The sequence below is a fragment of the Pocillopora verrucosa genome, chromosome 1 (genome assembly GCF_036669915.1).
Source record: "Pocillopora verrucosa isolate sample1 chromosome 1, ASM3666991v2, whole genome shotgun sequence".
In the NCBI taxonomy this organism is placed as follows: domain Eukaryota; kingdom Metazoa; phylum Cnidaria; class Anthozoa; order Scleractinia; family Pocilloporidae; genus Pocillopora; species Pocillopora verrucosa.
In genome coordinates, this window is record NC_089312.1 from 15,929,124 (window position 1) to 15,949,732 (window position 20,609).

General features: G+C 37.8%; 1 protein-coding gene and 2 pseudogenes across 1 annotated transcript; 1 reads left to right on the forward strand and 2 right to left on the reverse strand.

Moving 5' to 3' along the window:
- Positions 1-1,463: 1,463 nt before the first annotated feature.
- LOC131789237 (QRFP-like peptide receptor) lies at positions 1,464-2,420 on the reverse strand (annotated as a pseudogene).
- A 3,929-nt stretch (positions 2,421-6,349) lies between these two features.
- On the forward strand, positions 6,350-11,678 carry LOC136277542 (uncharacterized; annotated as a pseudogene).
- Positions 8,651-9,538, reverse strand: LOC131789226 (QRFP-like peptide receptor). Its single transcript, XM_059106304.2, has one exon. It carries the CDS (start codon positions 9,536-9,538, stop codon positions 8,651-8,653), a length of 888 nt encoding a protein of 295 aa, XP_058962287.2.
- Positions 11,679-20,609: the final 8,931 nt, after the last annotated feature.

The following is a 20,609-nucleotide window of genomic DNA, read 5'->3' on the forward strand; positions in this document are numbered from 1 at the left end:
CAGTCGTGCAGAGAAATTGTCGTTGGATGCGAATCGCTTTCTTTTAGTTACTTGTCCTAGTCAATCTAATTTGAGTGAGTTTCTGTGAAACATCTGCTGTCTCTTTCTAACAAGCTTTGTTGATCAAATGTACTGCAGAAGCAATGAAATAACATTTTTCTTACGTTCGCTAGTTTCCTTGAGGTGGTTCTTCAAAACTTTATCCTTGAAATGCTCTCGTTTTTTATAATCTGCCGCATTATTCCAAAAAAGTTATAATCCAAATTATGTAATCACTAATCATGTTAATAACTTTGTTAAACTATCATGGACAAACTTTGATAAAGATGGAAGCTTACTTCCCTTTTCATTTTCCTTTTCCGCTCAGCAATTTGATGTTTGATTTTGTCGGAACGTGGCTACTACGGTGTGTGTGGCTTTTAGGGGCTTAAGAGAAAGCTAGAAGTTATCAAAGTTTCCTAATGAATTAAGGAAGCTCTCTTACTTGCATTTAAAAATAATTAAGCTTGATCGCCTCAATCATATTGATGAGACTATAAACATCCCCTCCACACAGAACTTTCAAGTGCGACACGTACTGCGCTGACTTTTCTCAGTGGCATCAGAATTCGAGATTTAAAAACTAGAGACTCGGAGAACGTGGGAAAAGATCAGGTGCATTTAAATTGCCATAAATTTTAGAAATACTCCATCACTCCAGTAGGGTACTTAAACTTGTCAACATTTTTTAATGGACAAAATATCTTTTCGTGGATCTTTTGCTAGCCGATTTTCATAAAATGCGTATGAACGTTTAATTTTTTGAAATTAATTTCAAAGCTGAATCCTTACTTTTTTTGCAGTGGTTTTATTACACCCGTCCCTTTGTTGTACACTGGTCTATTAATCTTATATTCGAAGTAAACTTTCATTTGCAGGTTTGTCCATACCAAATTACCCTCGTGTTCCCGTGCTTCCGTGGAAAATGGCCATCGCCTTTTCTGAGCTTTGCGACATCAGAATAGTTCGCGATAACAATTATGAAATACGAACTGCCAGCCTGAAAGGTACAATTTAGACCCTTCTAAATTCCTCATTTTATTTTTTAGATTACACAGTTAATTGCTAACATAGAAGCTCGATATACTTTTTCCAGGAGTTTTGCAGATATACGTACAATACACCTTTCAAAAATGATACTCAAATCAGACATGTACAATCCACCTTTCCAAAGTCACATTCACTTGCAAATATATCTGCAAGATTTGTGTCCAAAATTGAAGTGGCAATGTAGAAGTATGTACATTTGTATCTACATATGAAAATACATTACAATTTTATCTAAAATTGTTATAATGTAATAAGATGCGTGAACAGACACATTTGTTACATTGTTGCTGAAAGCAAAGCCGAGTCGATGGTAATGGTTTTCTTCCGATGTAACTTGTGTCTCCTCGGTTAGTTTTACGAGAATGTGGCAGGTGTTACCCGTACACCTCGTGAGAAGCCTGAGATGATTTTACAGGGATGGAGGCGGATTTCAACCCGTTTTGTTAATTACATCGAAGGAATCGTCGAACCTTAGACTTCAAATTTTCTCCGTAATAGCCGTATAATAAAGGATCGAGTGCCACGTTCAGAAATATCATTAGTTGAGTCACGCTCCAGACTAGACTCGGGGACACTAAGTTAGAATAAATCAGCAGTCTAAGAATCATAAACGGAGACTGACAAGAAAAAAATGCAAGAGAAAGAGCTGCAAGTGTCTTTGCAACTTTCTTATGTCTTTGATTTGAGTTGATGATGTGCGAGTTGCACTTTGGAATAGTGTTCGCTCGAAGAGAGCGGAATATCTTTCGTTGTGTTGCAATCATATAGATCAATGGAATTATGAAGAAAAGTATCGCGTGTACGGTGTAGTATATTTCCCTGCCAGTGCTTCCCCAAGAGGTGTTGGTGCAAATCAGTTTTCCATCCTCATTGGTTTCAACCTTGTTCATACTTGCTGTAGGTGAGGAAATTACCAAGCACATACACCAGATTAAAACGAGTTTGATGTATTCCTTGTTGGAAAAGTTTTGGCTTCTAGAATTGAAAGGATCTGTGATAGCTTTGAGTCTTAGGTAAGCTATAACCACAAGGGTTGTGATTGAAGTATTGTAGCTCGTGTCGAAAAGAAATGCGTGAAGTTTGCAAATTACGTCACCGCCGACCCAACGCCAACTAAAATTAATGGCGTGGAAAGGAGTGAGAAAAGTGAAAAGGAGATCCGCAGATGCTAAATTTGCCACGTACCACATCGGAGAAAACCGATTTCGGTTCAAGTTCCGATAACATGTCACCAAAACCCATATGTTACCCACAAGTGAGATGACGAAGATAATACCGTAAAATATTAAAAATCCGATCACCATTAGAGAGAAATTGTCGTTGGATGCCATCTTTGATGATGTAAACCACTGTTTTCTTATTTCCTTTTCTTGATCAATGTAATTTGCTTGATTTTCTGTCTAACCTCTGCTGTCTATTTCAAACTGGGTATGGCCAGTGAAGTATACTGCAAAAATAACAAAGTGGCATTTTTCTTGAGTTTGCTGATCTGGTCGTTGTATCAGTTTATCCTTGTAAATTATTCACTATGTATGGCTAAATATCGAGGTAAAAGTTAAATAACATGGATAAACCGCAATTAAGATCGAAGCTTACCCTCTAGTTTCTCAAATGAATTAATTTTCCTGCTCTGTTCAACAATCTAACGTTTGTTTCTGTTTGAAATAAGCCGTGTTAGTTTAAAGCTTCCGAAACTAAATCCCCCGCAGTCAAACATTCACATTATTGATTAGCTTGTTAGTTACCGTCTTGCCCTAGCGCGGGTCATGTGGTGTTTAAGGCTGAGAAGATAACGATATTTCGTGTTCTTCAAATAATTAATCAAAGTATAACGGTGTTATGCCAAGACTGCTTTTGGTTTTCTAGATACTTAAATATGAATAGAACGATGCACCTGTCATTTTCTTGTTACCGAAAAAGGAATAAAAATCAACCCTCATTATAACCTAGGTGGTAAATTTGTCTAATCAAATTCAACTGCCTGAGCGTGCTTCATATTCCAATTATGCACGCTCATGACGTCAGCAAACAAATCCCTCGAGAAAAAAAAATTTCTCCGCGGTTTTTTTAACAATCAAGAAGCTAGAGTTGCCCTCGGCTATGCCTCGAGCAACTCTTACGCATCTTTCGTGCTCTCCAAACTTCCCGCGTGCTTCATATCTCGGTGAACGCACGCTGACGTATAAACCAATTATTAATTAGTGTTTTACGCCCGAGTATTCATCGATGCATAAATAATTATTAACAACTTTCCTTTAATTACTTTTTTCGAAAGTAAAGCATTACAAAGACTGTTTTAGCTTCTATGTCAACTACGGCCCATGCGGTTCAGTTCTAACTGAAAAAAGCAAAATAAAATCTGTCAGAAAACAATGAAAATTTGACATAAACTCTTTAGGAAAATTAAAAATGTGTTTTGTGCCAATTCTTTATATTTACATATCTTGGCTGCTAGATACTTAAACATAAACAGAATGATGCACCTGTCATTTTCTTGTTACTGAAAAAGGAATGAAAATCAACTTTCATAAGCGTTTTACGCCCGAATATTCATCGATGCATAAATAATTTTCTACAACTTTTCTTTAATTACTTTTTTTGAAAGTAAAAGCATTACAAAGACTGCCATAGCTTCTATGTGAACTACGGCCCATGCAGTTCAGTTCTAACTGAAAAAAGCAAAATGAAATCTGTCAGATACCAATGAAAATTTGACATCAACTCTTTAGGAAAATTACGCCCGAATATTCATCGATGCATAAATAATTTTTTACAACTTTCCTTTAATTACTTTTTTCGAAAGTAAAAGCATTACAAAGACTGCTATAACTTCTGTGTGAACTAAGGTCCATGCGGTTCAGTTCTAACTGTTCACTTAATAATTTTGAAGAGCGTTTGCAGGGGGTGGCTTATAACGTGGCGTTTTTAAGTAATAATTCCGCTAAAGTTTGACGTGCTGTAACCCGTCGTCACATATGAAAAGCGAAACAGTCTGTGGATCAATTATCGTGGACAGTTACGAAGGAAGATGCTTGAATGAAGGTCAAATTAAGGATTGGAATATAGAAAAGCCAACGTGCTTCGCTCTCGATATGAAATTCGTTCAGAATGGAGATCTGACACGAGAAATTACATCTTGAGGATAAAAGCGTTAAGGCAATAAGAAAGTGGGCCAGTAGTTGCGCGTCACTACATTTCCGGAAATGAGCAGGCAACCAATCAAAATGAGTTAAATTAAAAACTGGAAGCACTGTCATTCGACAAAAACAAACACACGTAGAGTCAATGAGTGAAACAGTTTTTTTTTTTTTAGCCAGAAAAGAATTGGCTTCGACAATACCTCCTCTGCGGTCACAAATATGAGCTGATGCACTGCACTCCATATTTTTAAAACGAAAATCCTTCAGTATAGCTGCCGTTAATCTATTTGACAATTTTTCTTTTTTCTTCCATTTGATCGTAAACGATAGTTGAAGCAACAAATAACTACACTCGAAGGTTTACCCGCAATAATATTCGTTTAAAAAAAAATATAGTTGGTATTTACCGCACTCTATATCTCCAAATGAAAATCCGTGAGCGTAGATACCGTTAATCCGATGCTTCTTCCATTTGATCATAAGCAATCCGGACAAACGACAACTGCGCCCGAAGGTTTCCCGTCGTAATTTCTTTCATAAGAACCAACACCTGAGATATTCATTAAATTAAATTTCCAAAGACACTCAAGTGCAAATGCAAATGCGAGTAAACGTTTATTTATTAAATTAGTTTCATAACTGGCTCCATACTTTTGTTGCAGACGTATTATTACATCTTTCCCTTTGTTCTACACTGATCTATCAATCTTGTGTACGAAGTAAACCTTCATTCGTAGGGTTGTCCATACCTAATAACCTTCGTGTTTCCGCCCCTCCGTAGAAAATGGGCATCGCCTTTTTCAAGCTGTAAGATATCAAAATGATTCGCGATAGCAATTATGAAATGTGAACTATTTACCACCTTTTTTCCAGGGCTTTTGCAGATATACGTACAATACACCTTTTTCGATAATGACACTCAATTGCAGACATACAATCCACCTTTCTAAACTGACATTCACTTGCTAATACATATGCAATATTCTTCTCCAAAAGTGAAGCGGCAATGTACAAGTGTGTGAATATTTGTATCTTTATATGAATATACATTACGATTTTATCCGAAAGTCATTATAATACAACAGAATGCTTCCAAACACATTTGTTGCATTGTTGCTACAATGCAACATGAGAACTAAAAGGAATAAGTGTCGTTATCGGAGAGAATCACAACTATAAAAAGTTCGCGGGCCAAAGCAAAGTTTTCCCTCACCATATTTTCTGTTCACCTGCTTCAAAAATTGGTAGATTGTTAAACCTTTATTGTGGTTGGTGATGGTTTGTTGCTCTAAGCTTTTAATTAAAGGGATCTCAATGACTTAATCGTTACGTTGAACCCTAGTTTTTGCTGCACCATTCTGTTCATAAGAAATTTTCTAAGGAGGTGTTTCACATTTATGCGATCGTTATTTGAAAACATATTTTTAGCGCAAACAAAGAAAGGTGCGTCGATTAAAAACAGTTTCAACTTCAATAAGGCTCGAGGAAGAGAGAAGGAAAAAAATTACAAGTACCTTGAGGAGATAATGAACGTTTTGCAGTCCATTAGCAGAAAATGTACATTCATTTCATCGCATAGTTTGGCCGGTAGTACGTGTACATGTGAACTGAAGATCCTGAGTTAACACAACAGTAGTTCCATTAATAAGCAGTAACTAATATTTAATAGCATCATAATTGACATTTATTTTGGAAAAACAGCGGTCAATATTTAACCTTACTTTGGAGCTTCACATATTGATTGGTTTTCCTGTTCCGTTCAACAAATTAACGGTTTCCCCTGAACTGTTATTTAATAGCTTCCCAAAGGAAATCCTCAGTAGTCAAACGTTCACATTATTTTTTATCTTATTATTTATCCCTTTGCTCAGCGCAGTTCGTATGATCTCCAAAGGCTGCGAAAATGGCGAAGAGTTGTGGAAGTCGTTGAGTTTGCTCTTTTAAATATGATGCAGCGACTTTTCTCCGTGATCAATACGTGATGATTAATATACGTTGTATATTAAATAAATACAGGTGTATACATTGCCTGATGGCCTTTAACAGCGTAGGAGTTACTTGTATTCAGTAAATTTCGTCCCCTTCATTCGCTTTGTAAAGGTTTTTCTGACCGCAGGCAAATGCCACGAAGAAGCCGAATATCACTCGAACACAGAGAGAGAATCGTGAGAGGATTTGAGGATGAGGAGGGAGATTATCTTGTGGTCGCGGATACGCTCGGAGTGAACTGATCAACGGTAAGAGGCATTGTGACGCGCTACATCAGAGAGGGCAGGGAAAGACTACGAGGAGGTAGAAACAACGTGCGCGTAGACGAAGAGATGAGAGATTGCCTAGAGGAAATCATAAACGAAAACTGTTTACTCACACTTGCTCGGATAAACGGTGAACTGAGGAGATGGCTACCCCTAAAAACCTCAGATCCATGACCGCACCGTGGCAAGGACATTAGACGGGATGCTTTTCCGAGTGAAACTTGCAAGGCCTCTCCTTGCGGTTAGAAGCAGACCTGATGTGATGAACAAGCGAGTGGATTACGCCACCTGGTTTATGAACCATGCCGTAGTGCGCCACTGTGTGTTTGTCGACGGATGCGGCCATAACTAATTCATACTAATGCTGTTCAGGAATGCTATTGAATTGCAAACAGTGTGATAAAAATGTTAATGGATGGTTTCTGCACTATATTGATGTATTGTCTCTATTCAATTTCAAGATGGTGTAAATGACTTGAATGTTAGCGCAAATGAAAGTATATTTTTCTCTTTTGTTTGACGAATGACGTCTAAGAATGCCTACAATTGTTATTGAATACTGATTAAAATGCAATAATGAATCTGATTTACCTGCAAATGATTGTATTTTGACGCAATTGTTTGCCCCTTAACGCAAATGAATGCGTATTTCCTCGTAAGGAACAGCAAAAGGTGTCCTTTGTAAAATAAATACACGTTTTAAGCCGTAATTAGGAAACAATGTAATTTCATTGAAGCACATGAGCGCGTATACATGTATATTGCTGCAAAAACTGGCCACTAAATACGCTTGATTATGTGACTGTAGTTGATGTCGCGAAATATCTTCTACTACACTTTCTTCCCGAGTTATTACTGAAAAGTTTTGTGTTCTGGTTCCCCCTTGTATACTTTCGTGTTGAGTTTTTGCTTTTTTCATCTTCGTATATTATTAAAATGATATATCATACAATCGTACCACTTATCATTTTCCTTTTGACAACGATAGTAAGATGTCAGTTGGCCAAAAAAGATTACAGAATTTCAAAATCCTTAAACAGAGAGGGAATTACGCGTTGCGCTTAGAAATTTCCTCATGCAACGATCAGGAAGGCCCCTATTTGGAGTCAGGTCGTGTATTTTTTTTTTATTTCAGCTTTACAAAAGCCAGTTTACCCCGTTTTAGATAGGCTCAATCCCGTTTATTCTAGACTTTTTCCACGGTGGTACCTTGGCGCTTTCATTTTGCTAATATATTTCACTATTGTTTGGTAATAATTGTTTCCTTTCTTGCTGTGATCTTTTTCGATAATTGGTGTATTAGAGAGGATTCTATCGTATAAGTTGCAGGTTCTGTGCAAACCATAAAATGCTTAACAAAAAAGTCCCCAGAATCGTTTATTTACATAAGTGGTGCCAAATCTGAAAACAACAGATATGCATGATGTAGTAGCATAATCGCTATTCATTCTTCTAACATAATTATAAGCTATTCCGCACTTTGTGAAAGTAATTGTGTGTAAGCTTATTCAAAAAGCCGTTGATTTCATTTTAAGCCCTCGGCGAGTTCTAAACTCTAATATTGGACAGCTTTATAGAATAGTTGAAGCACTTTTTGAAATGTTTATCGCTCTGTTTATCACTGAGCATTGTAAGATTTCGTCATGCCATGTACTCCTTTACAAAAGATCAGTTTAAAAATGATGAATAAGCAAACCTTGGAGCAAAATCTTTAACCAATCACGTTCAGTGTTGGATTTGTTTTAACGCTTATCCGATTTTGTCAACCTCTCGGCGATAGGGACACTACTCTATTATTTTCTGTTCACCTGCTTCAAAAAATTGGTAGATTGTTGAACCTGTATACTGGATTGGTGATGGATTGTTGCTCTAAACTTTCAATAAAAGGGATCTCAATGACTTAATTGTTAAGTTGAACCCTAATTTTTGCTGCACCATTCTGTCGATAATGAGAAATTTTCCAAGAAGGCGTTTCTCACTCATTCGATCATTATCCAAAAACTTATTTTCCTGAAAGCAAAGCCGAATCGATTGTAATGGTCTTCTTCCAATGAAACTTTTGTCTCCTCGTTCAGTTTTTTGAGAATGTGGCAAGTGTTACCCGTACACCTCGTGAGAGGCCTGAGATGATTTTACAGGGATGTTCTCGGAGTTCAACCCGTTCTGTTAATTGCATCGAAGGAATCGTCGAACCTTAGACTTCAAATTTTCTCCGTAATAGCCGTATAATAAAGGATCGAGTGCCACATTCAGACATATCATAATTTTAGTCACGCTCCAGACTAGACTCGGGGACACTAAGTTAGAATACATCAGCAGTCTAAAAATCATAAACGGAGACTGACAAGAAAAAAAAGTAAGAGAAAGAGCTGCAAGTGTCTTTGCAACTTTCTTATGTCTTTGATTTGTGTTGATGATATGCGAGTTGCACATTGGAATAGCAATCGCTCGAAGAGAGCGGAATATCTTTCGTTGCGTTACAATCATATAGACCAATGGAATTATGTAGAAAAGTATTGCGTGTACGATGTAGTACATTTCCCTGCCAGTGCTTCCCCAAGAGGTGTTGGTGCAAATCAGTTTTCCATCCTCATCGGTTTCGACTTTGTTCATACTTGCTGTAGGTGAGGAAATTACCAAGCACATACACCAGATTAAAACGAGTTTGATGTATTCCTTGTTGGAAAAGTTTTGGCTTCTAGAATTGAAAGGATCTGTGATAGCTTTGAGTCTTAGGTAAGCTATAACCACAAGGGTTGTGATTGAAGTATTGTAGCTCGTGTCGAAAAGAAATGCGTGAAGTTTGCAAATTACGTCACCGCCGACCCAACGCCAACTAAAATTAATGGCGTGGAAAGGAGTGAGAAAAGTGAAAAGGAGATCCGCAGATGCTAAATTTGCTACGTACCACATCGGTGAAAACCGATTTCGGTTCAAGTTCCGATAACATGTCACCAAAACCCATATGTTACCCACAAGTGAGGTGATGAGAATTAAGCCATAAAATATCAAAAATCCGATCGCCATAAGAGAGAAATTGTCGTTGGATGCCATCTTTGATGATGTAAACCACTGTTTTCTTATTTCCTTTTCTTGATCAATGTAATTTGCTTGATTTTCTGTCCAACCTCTGCTGTCTATTTGAAACTGAGTATGGCCAGTGAAGTATACTGCAAAAATAACAAAGTGGCATTTTTCTTGAGTTTGCTAATCTGGTCGCTGTGTCAGTTTATCCTTGCAAATTATTCACTGTATATGGCTAAATATCAAGGTCAAGGTTAAATATCATGGATAAACCGCAATTAAGATCGAAGCTTACCCTCTAGTTTCTCAAATTAATTTTCCTGCTCTGTTCAACAATCTAACGTTTGGTTTTGTTGGAACTAAGCCGTGTTAGTTGATAGCTTCCAAAACGAAATCCTCAGCAGTCAGACATTCACATTATTGATTAGCTTGTTGGTTACAGTCTTGCCCCAACGCGGGTCACGTGGTGTTCAAGACTGGGAAGATAACGATAGTTCGTGGTCTCCGAATAATTTAAGGAAACTCTTCACTTATAATATAGGTGAAACGAAATTTTATGTCTCATTCACTTTAATGAGACTATTAACACTACCATCAAGCAGGAAATGCGGTCACAATCTTACTCATCATAACTGATTATTCCACCTTTTGCTGTTCATTACGAGAGAATACGCATTCATTTGCGTGAAAAGGCGAATAATTGCGTGCAAATACATTCACCAACGGCAATAAACAATTATTTGCGCGTAAATCAGATTCAATAACGAGTTTTGCATTTTAATCAGCATTCAATAACAATTTTGGGCATTCTCGTGCGTCATTCTTCAAACAAAAGAGAAAAATATACTTTCATTTGCGTTAACATTCAAGTCATTTACACCATCTTGAAATTCAATAGAGACAACACGCAAACAATATAGTGCATAAACCATTCATTAATATTTTTATCCCACTGTTTGCAATTCAATAGCATTCCTGGACGGCATTAGTATGAATAAGACAATCATTAATGCACTTGTACAAACAATTCAGTGTTTTTTTATAATCGATATGCAAGTAGTGATTTTCAACTGAACACCGACTTCGTCCCCTTCATTCGCTTTGTAAAGGTTTTCTGACCGCAGGCAAAATGCCACGAAGAAACCGAATATCACTCGAACACAGAGAGAATCGTGAGGGGATTTGAGGACGAGAAGGAAGATTATCTTGTGGTCACGGACACGCTCGGAGTGAACCGATCAACGGCAAGAGCCATTGTGGCCCGCTACATCAGAAAGGGCAGGGAGAGACCACGAGAAGGTAGAAACAACGTGCGCGTGGACGAAGAGATGAGAGATTGCTAAGAGGAAATCATAAACGAAACTGTTACTCACACTTGCTCGGATAAACAGTGAACTGAAGAGATGGCTGCCACTAAAACCTCGGATCCATGACCGCACCGTGGCAAGGACATTAGACGGGATGCTTTTCCGAGTGAAAGTTGCAAGGCCCCTCCATGCGAACAGAATGTGATAAACAAGCGAGTGGATTACGCCACCTGGTCTATGAACCATGCGGTAATGCGCCACTGTGTTTTTTGTGGACGGATGCAGCTACAACATCTGGATGTCCAGAAGCCGCAGTAGAGCGCGGCAGGGAGAGAGGGCGTACCGTCAAGTGTGCAGCCAGCGAGGACGAAACTTGACTGTGACAATGGCAATTTAGCCAATCAATGGACTTGTGTTTTCCTCTGCAGCTGTTGGCGGAACGAATGCTGCGCGTTTCTATAACTTCCTGGCACAGGCGAGGAAAAATCTAGATCCCGACGGGGAGGTGACGTCTGTATGACGGAGCACCGGCTCACCGAAACCCGGACATTCCCGCCCCAAACACAGAGCTTAAAATGCTTCCTCTCTACAGTCCTTTCCTAAACATCGTGGAGCAGGCACTAAGCTGTCTGAAAGCGGTGATCAAGGCTGACATCTCGCGTCCGGAAATTCAAAGACGCATGGATAACAGAGATGAGGCCAGAGCCAGAGGAATCCCACTGGGGAAGTTTCGAACACAACAACTGCTTGAAGCTCTGCACAGAAACATCGATACTGTGACCGCGGCTAAAAGTGCGCAATGGTACCGCTTTATGCAGACCTATCTGCCAAAATGTCTGAATAGAGAAATTATGGAAGGGTAAACTGAAATTCAAAACAAGATAATTTTGGATTGGGTATTTTTCGATTGGAATTCGATGTTTGAATATTGAAAATAAAAACGCTTAATTGTTTGTACAAGCGCATACTGAATGATTGTCTTATTCACACTAATGCTGTTCAGGAATGCTATTGAATTGCAAACAGTGTGATAAAAATGTTAATGAATGGTTTCTGCACTATATTGATTATGTATTGTCTCTATTCAATTTCAAGATGGTGTAAATGACTTGAATGTTAGCGCAAATGAAAGTATATTTTTCTCTTTTGTTTGACGAATGACGCCTAAGAATACCTACAATTGTTATTGAATGCTGATTAAAATGCAAAAATCGTTAATGAATCTGATTTCCCTGCAAATGATGGTTTTTTGTTTCTAATGATTGTATTTTGACGCAATTGTTTGCCCCTTAACGCAAATGAATGCGTATTTCCTCGTAAGGAACAGCAAAAGGTGTCCTTTGTAAAATAAATACACGTTTTAAGCCGTAATTAGGAAACAATGTAATTTCATTGAAGCACAGGAGCGCGTATACATGTACGGTATCCAGTCACCTCGCCACCAAGCAGACTCGCCACCAGCGAACTCGCCACTAAGGAACGATCTCGCCACCAACGTACTCGCCACCAAGCGAAGTCTTCTCGCCACCAACCACCAATAAAGAGATTAGTCGAGGACAGTAGGATGTTCGGCTGATAAGTCTGTACTCAAACTTTATAAACGTATGTTGTCGAAAGCACGTTCGAAACCGATAAGTTTGTTCGCTTGTCTGTACTCAAACTTTATAAACGTATGTTGTCGATAAGTTTGTTCGCTTGTCTGTACTCAAACTTTATAAACGTATGTTGTCGAAAGCACGTTCGAAACCGATTAGTTTGTTCGCTTGTCTGTACTCAAACTTTATAAACGTATGTTGTCGAAAGCACGTTCGAAACCGATAAGTTTGTTCGCTTGTCTGTACTCAAACTTTATAAACGTATGTTGTCGAAAGCACGTTCGAAACCGATTAGTTTGTTCGCTTGTCTGTACTCAAACTTTATAAACGTATGTTGTCGAAAGCACGTTCGAAACAGATAAGTTTGTTCGCTTGTCTGTACTCAAACTTTATAAAGGTTGGTGGCGAGAGCACGTTCGAAACCGATAAGTTTGTTCGCTTGTCTGTACTCAAACTTTATAAAGGTTGGTGGCGAGAACGTTGGTGGCGAGATCGTTCCTTGGTGGCGAGTTTGCTGGTGGCGAGTCTGCTTGGTGGCGAGGTGACCGGTAACCACATGTATATTGCTGCAAAAACTGGCCACTAAATACGCTTGATTATGTGACTGTAGTTGATGTCGCGAAATATCTTCTACTACACTTTCTTCCCGAGTTATTACTGAAAGGTTTTGTGTTCTGGTTCCCCCTTGTATACTTTCGTGTTGAGTTTTTGCTTTTTTCATCTTCGTATATTATTAAAATGATATATCATACAATCGTACCACTTATCATTTTCCTTTTGACAACGATAGTAAGATGTCAGTTGGCCAAAAAAGATTTACAGAATTTCGAAGGACCTTAAACAAAGAGGGAATTACATGTTGCGTTTAGAAATTTCCTCATTCAACGATAAGGAAGGCCCCTATTTGAAGTTAGGTCGTGTATTTTTTTTTATTTCAAGTTTCCAAAAGCCAGTTTGTCCCGTTTTAGATAGGCTCAATCCCGTTTATTCTAGACTTTTTCCACGGTGGTACCTTGCACTTTTATTTTGCTAATATATTTCACTATTGTTTGGTAATAATCGTTTCCTTTCTTTCTGCGATGTTTTTCGATAATTGATGGTTTTACAAAAATCGCACGGTCTTTTATTCTCGTCAACGTTGTAAAAATATGGTATTGGCATATATCCGGCAGTCATTAATACCTTATTAGAGAGAACTCTAGCGTATTGGTCGCAGGTTCTGTGCAAACCATTAAATGCTTAACAAAAAGCGCTATAGAGTTCGAGGTTTGAATCAGAGATGGTTGACCATTGAAATTAGAAGGTGCATGTAAACTGTCATGAATGTGATGTAGTTCCATAATTCGTATTGCGTACTGAAACTCGAGAACATTTAAACATATTAGACCATCGATTTTTCAGTGGATTTTTCCCAATACTATTTTGTTCGCAAATGTGAGTCGGAGTGGAGAGTTTGTGCATGGATGCTTCTAACCCTTGAATGTTTAAAGAGGGTAAGATTTTAAAGAAACGGTGTTGCTGCGTCAGTGGGGGGTATAAAAAGATAAGCTGAACTTTAATATAAGATAATTTGGTTTTATCGACTGAGTTGAAAATGTAATTTGGCCACCGTAAAGAGTTTCAAAGCTGACGTTTCGAGCGTCATCCCTCAGTCAGAGCGATGATGAAGGGCTAACGCTCGAAACGTCAGCTTTAAAACTCTTTACGGCGGCCAATTGACATTATCGACTCGGGTGATAAAATCAAAATTACCTTGAATGGGTAGATGAGGCCATGTAAACCGCGGAATTTGTTTTCTATTCTCATAAGCTATTTCTAAAGATTCGCGCGAACCTTCCAACTTATAACCGTGATATCAGGGTAAATATATCTTATTAGACGTTTTAGTGTGTAGTATCGCTGAGTATTTTTACGAGTTGTGCCGTATTTTGACGAGCCCGCAGGGTGAGACAAAATACTAATAGGTTATTCATTCTCCAAATGCTTTTTTCTGCCAAGTCTCTTTGCTCATTTCTCATAAGGCGAGAAAAGCAAAGCGAAAAGAGAAACGTAGCGCGCTCAGCCGACTGGTCAAACAGGGTCTTTTTACAGTACAAAATAACCAACTATCCAAATAACCAACTATCCAAATAACCAACTTTTCAAATAGCCGTACAATATCGGAGGATATTTGTACTCTATTCGCGCATTATTGTACTCTACTTTGTGCAGTTGAATAATAAATACTACTACCACACCTATCGGTCAATGATAGAACGCGTTGTGGTTCCAACTAACGATATAAGAAGCCATGAAAAGATAGATTTCATAAAAGTTTGTGACACACATTCTGCTTGGAACTAAAAAAATTACTTTTAAATGTCATTTTGGCTTGAAAGAGTAGTTATGCGGAGTCTCACAACTATCGCCTGCGGAAATACCTCGATGCATGCATGCAGTCGAACAAAGGCTGACTCTAAATATAATTTCGCATTTTAACATTTCCTTCACAAGATGTCAAAATTATAGGGGATACATGCACTTCGTCGACCTGCACTAGTAAATGTATCTATATACGGATCATTTAACTGTATTTTCATTTGTTTGTGCTGAATCTACTGCTGAAGCCAGAGGGGAATTATTTTCAAATACCTCAGCTTTGAATTAGAAGGATCAGAATACAGTAGATCAAAGTTTTCAACGTCTGCTCGTAATTTTCAGTGTCTTCCCTTTTCTAGATATTTCAGTTGTCCAGTGACTTGTGTTGGACTGTATGATTTATATCAAAGTTACGATGATTGTGCTGTTGAAATGTTTTGAATATTTACCAAATCCTTAACGACAATACTTGCATTTTTCAATGCAATTTCAATTTCAATTTTTTCATTAGCAAAATCTTTAGCCAATCACGTTCAGTGTTGGATTTGTTTTTACGCTTATCCGATTTTGTCGACCTCTCGGCGATAAGGAAACTACTTTATTATGAATTGATTGAATGAATGGGTTGTTCAATATGCCTCAGATTAGATAAGATGCAGTTATCAGGTGATATTGGTTAACTCCTTCGTCCTTACTCTATAATAACTTGATTTAAGGTCCTAGAGCAAAAATCTCTTCATTATATGCTTAGTGTAACGCACGCCTTTCCAGTTTTTCCTATTCACTTTGTGAGAAGGCGTTTAACTTTAACTAGTGTTATAACTCTCCTTTTACTGGTAAATCAATAAATTCGATGGTGCAACTTCGTAAGGGTATATATTATTTACTGATATTAACTTGAGACATGTGATATAATGTAATTACCATAAGTTCTGTGACTTTCGCTACCTTTTATATAACATTTGGTTTTTATTATCTTAACTAAGTTGTATTCAGTCACGGTTCAATATTGGATTTTTGTGGGACAAACAAACCGCTGACGTACCTTTTCTTGACACAAAATTCACATATATATATCTATACTTCAGACAAGACACTTCTCCATCTTATTTTGTTTTGTTTATCTGTTTTTGTTAATTTATCCTTCCCATACAAAATACACGACGTCAATAGTATATTTGGGTTGCAAGCCAAACGCGGTGCTTCTCCTTCCTTTTTTCAATATTAAACAAAAAAAGGTTAAATATCGGAATAGACTTAAACTTGGCCTGATTAAGAAACACATTTCCAACAAAATGAAAGTTTTCATAAGTATTTAAGAGGTAGCAACCATGGCAATTCGATCGAAGTATCTTAAAGAACTTTTCACTCATCGCCGGTTGCCTTTCTTTCCTTTTCCTCTCTTAATGATGTTGTGTCTTGTTAACTTTTTATTCCCACAAGTAGAAGGAACCAAATGGACTTGCAGAGGTTCCTTGCACAAAATTTATCCCTGAAAACGTTGGTGTGTACTTTACGGATTACAAATGCGACGGTGTGAATTTAATATTTATACTAGCAGGAAAATTATTTCATATTCCTTTGTTCCTTTCTTCTTGTGTCTGGCTTTAAAGAAACACGCTCGCTACGATTCGTGTAGACCATGGAACACTCCTTCGTGGCTGCCACGGGCTCATGCCTTGTGTCTAACATTAAGTTCTCAAGTATACATTTCACTCTATTGTATTATATATCACTTACCGCTATTTTGGCCTGGGTAAAATATTCCTTCTATCAATATACCGAACAATTGAAAGCTGACTTTTCACACTTCTCTGTCCTTGTTTACCAAGGTAGTTTCTATTAAGGAGCCACAGAACTAATCAAAGTACAACGGTGTTATGCTAAGACTGCTTTTGGTTCTCTATTTTCTTTCCCCTGCTTTAAATGCTTTTGTTTGTACTTTTCTTTGTTTACCACCTGTTTCAAGTTTGGTTCTACATCAACAATTGGACTATTTGAAGAGCGTAAGAATATATCATAGCATACTGAAAGTTTTGTTTGAAAGCTCAGTATAAATTGTTCGAAGTCATTGTATTACTATACAAACCAAGATACCGCTTATAAATTATTAACCTTCTAGTTTCCAGAAGATGTCATCGAATATGCCTTAAGAAATAATTAAATGTTCAACAGTATTTTTGAAGTTTCTTAATGAGTTAAGGAAGTTCTCTCACTTGCATTTAAAAATAATTGAGCTTGATCGCGTCAATCGTATTGATGAGACCATAAACATCCCCTCCATACAGAACTTTCCAGTGCGACACGTACTGCGCTGACTTATGTCAGTGGCGTCAGAATTCGAGATTTAAAAACTAGAGACAATTGGACTATATGAAGTGTGTAAGAATATGTCATAGCATACCGAAAGTTTTGTTTGAAAGCACAGTACAAATTGTTGGAAGTCATTGTCATTACTATTCAAACCAAGATACCGCTTATAAATTATTAACCTTCTAGTTTCCAGAAGATGTCATCGGAACTGCCTTAAGAAATGATTAAATGTTCAACAGTATTTTTGTTACTGATGTCCAAAGCTTTACTTTAATCCCCAAAAGTAAATTTTAGATTAAAATAAAATCTGTTAGATACCAATGAAAAGTTAACATCAAATCTTTAAGAAAATTAAAAAAGGTGTTTTGCGCCAATTTTTCTATTTACATATCTTGGCTCTTGGCTTCTTGGTACTTAAATATAAATAGAATGATGCACCTGTCATTTTCTTGTTACCGAAAAAGGAATGAAAATCAACTTTCATATCCGTTTTACGCTGAGTATTTATGGATGCATAAATAATTATTTACAACTTTTCTTTAATTACTTTTTTTGAAATTAAGCTCGCGATCGTTTAATCAACCGGCCATGTTTGATTGGAGTTAGATTGGACGGTGGGGGAAGGGCGAGAAGACGCAGAGGAAAAATCTTTCTAGTAGATACTTATGGTGCCCTCGTAAAGTAGCCGAGTGGCATTACCGTCTAAGTTTAGTTGTAGTTCTGTATACCATACTATTTTTGGGCTTGTTGGGCCGTTCTGAAAAGGAGTTGTTTTGGCCGCGGTGAAATGGGCAGAAATAGCCAAAACTTCGACATAAGGGGCTGTTATGGAGAAATGAGGGGTAGTTTTGGCTTTTAAAGAGGTCGAAATTATTTTAGTGTAATGGCTTAATCGGCATCACTCTTGATAGGAGCAGTTTTGGACATAAATTATATAAACTTCCCTATGAAAAGGGCTTAGCCTACTGTGCAGGTGTCATATTAGTGTGAGCTAACGTTATAGGCTCGCGATTGTTTAATCGACCGGCCGTGTTTGATTTGGAGTTAGAGTGGACTGTGGGGGAAGGGGGCGGGGAAAGGGCGAGAAGACACCCACCCGAAGAGGATGTTGAAAAGCAAAACACCCCCTGAGTAGTTGCGCGTCACTGCATTCCCGAAATGAGTAGGCAACCAATCAAAATGATTTAAATTAAAAACCGGAAGCATTGTCATCCGACAAAAACAAACACACATAGAGCCGATGCGTGAAAAGGTGAAACAGTTTTTTTTATTTTCAGGCAGAAAAGAGTTGGCTTCGACAATACCTCCTCCGCGGTCACAAATATGAGCTGATATTTGCAGCACTCCATATTTTCCAAACGAAAATCTTTGAGTATAGCCGCTGTTAATCTATTAGACGATTTTTCATTTTTTCTTCCATTTGGTCGTAAACGATACTTTGAAGCAACAAAGAACTGCACTCGAAGGTTTACCCGCAATAATATTTGTTTCAAAACGTTCTCTGCTGATGCAAATACGAGTTGGTATTTGCCGCACTCTATATCCTCCAAATGACAATCCGTGAGCGTAGCTACCGTTAATCGATGCTTATTCCATTTGATCATAAACAATCCGTTGAAGCCGACAAACGACAACTACGCCCCATGCATTTGGCAACACGGCCAGTAGCTCCTTACCAGACACTAGTATAGAAATTGCTTCTTTTTGTTCCGATTTTAATGTGCGAGACAAATTAAATTCCTAACGACATTTTAGTGCAAATGCAAATGCGAGTAAACGTTTAATTTCTTAAATCAGTTTCAAAATTGACTCCATACTTTTGTTGCAGACGTATCATTACATCTTTCCCTTTGTTCTACACTGATCTATCAATGCTGTGTTCGAAGTAAACCTTCATTTGTAGGGTTGTCCATACGTAATAACCTTCGTGTTCCCGCCCCTCCGTAGAAAATGGGCATCGCCTTTTTCAAGCTGTAAGATATCAAAATGATTCCCGATAGCAATTGACTCCGAAGGAAAAGAGATCACCTTTGAGCATGTCACCGCGCGAAACAGAGTGCCCTGCTAACGCATCTGGCTTGACTCTAAGGGGATGAACTACTGTGTAGTGATATCAGCGAGTAAAGTAATGCTTTGTGAGAGCAAAGTTTAATTCATGTGCGACCTTAAAGAATCAGAAAATTTCTATCTATTTTTATCTACCACCTTTCCTGAAGTTTTAAGTGTCTCAGATAAAAGCCAATGGTGCAATAGTAGCCCTTTCCAGACCGAGAGTGCCATACCGCACAGGATGCCATCACATGCTTAATATTTATTAATTTTTTCTGAAAATTTCACAATCAAAAGGTCATTGAAAGATCTACACAATGAAGGCAAAAAAATCATAGCCCCCTCCAATATAATACTTGGTTTACCACCCCTGCAACTTTTGAAACGTTTTGTCTTTGTACTGTTTTGGTTCAGGTGATATCTCACCACAATCAATGCTCTGATAACTGCAATTTAGGCTATAGTTTAGTGGTATACCCTACATGTACAAGGCAAACAAAAAAATTTCAACGTTTACTATTTTTCACTTTGGAAACTTCTCAGTGTTTTCAGTTACCTTCTCTGCACCTGTTGGTGTCATTTATAGCATAATCCAAAAAATACCTTTAAAATGATATATTAAACATGGTCTGGGGGTTCATCATTCTTATTTTAAAAAAATTTGGTATTTCCCTCGGGTAGGAAAGGGGTGGAGATGGAATTACGAAGGAGGGAGAGTCAATGAAAAGAAAATGACATTTTTATGTGAACTGAGGATCCTGAGTTCACACAACAGCAGTTCCATTCATAAGCAGTAATTAACATTTAATAGCATCACAATTGATATTTATCTTGGAAAAACAACAGTCAATATTTAAGTTTACTTTCGAGCTTCACATATTAATTGGTTTTCCTGTTCCGTTCAACAAATTCACGTTCGGTTGCGTTTAAACTGTTATTTAATAGCTTTTGAAAGGAATTCCTCAGTAGCCAAGCGTTCACATTATTTTTTATCTTGTTATTTATCCCTTTGCTCTGCGCAGTTCGTGTGATCTCTACAGGCTGCGAAAATGGCGAAGATTCCACGCACCCATTTGTAGCTTAAACGATCACAATCATAAAATATTTATTTTCCTTAAAGCAAAGCCGAATCGACGGTTATGACTTTCTTCTGATTTAAATTTGTTTCCTCATTCAGTTTCCTGTAGCTCGTTGGAATGATAAATCTAAAACGTTTGCACTTTTTGTCACCGCCGACTCCACGCCAACTAAAATTATTGGCGTTGAAAGGAGTGAGAAAAGTAAGTCGAAGATCCTCTGATGCCAAGTTGGCCACGTACCACATCAGAGAAAACCGATTTATTTTTAAGTTACGATAACATGTCACCAAAACTAGCGTGTTACCCACAACTGAGAAGATGAAAACCGACGGTGTCGTAAAATAACGAGAAGATCAGTAGAACAAAGAAATTGTCGTCGGATGCCATCAGTTATGATGCA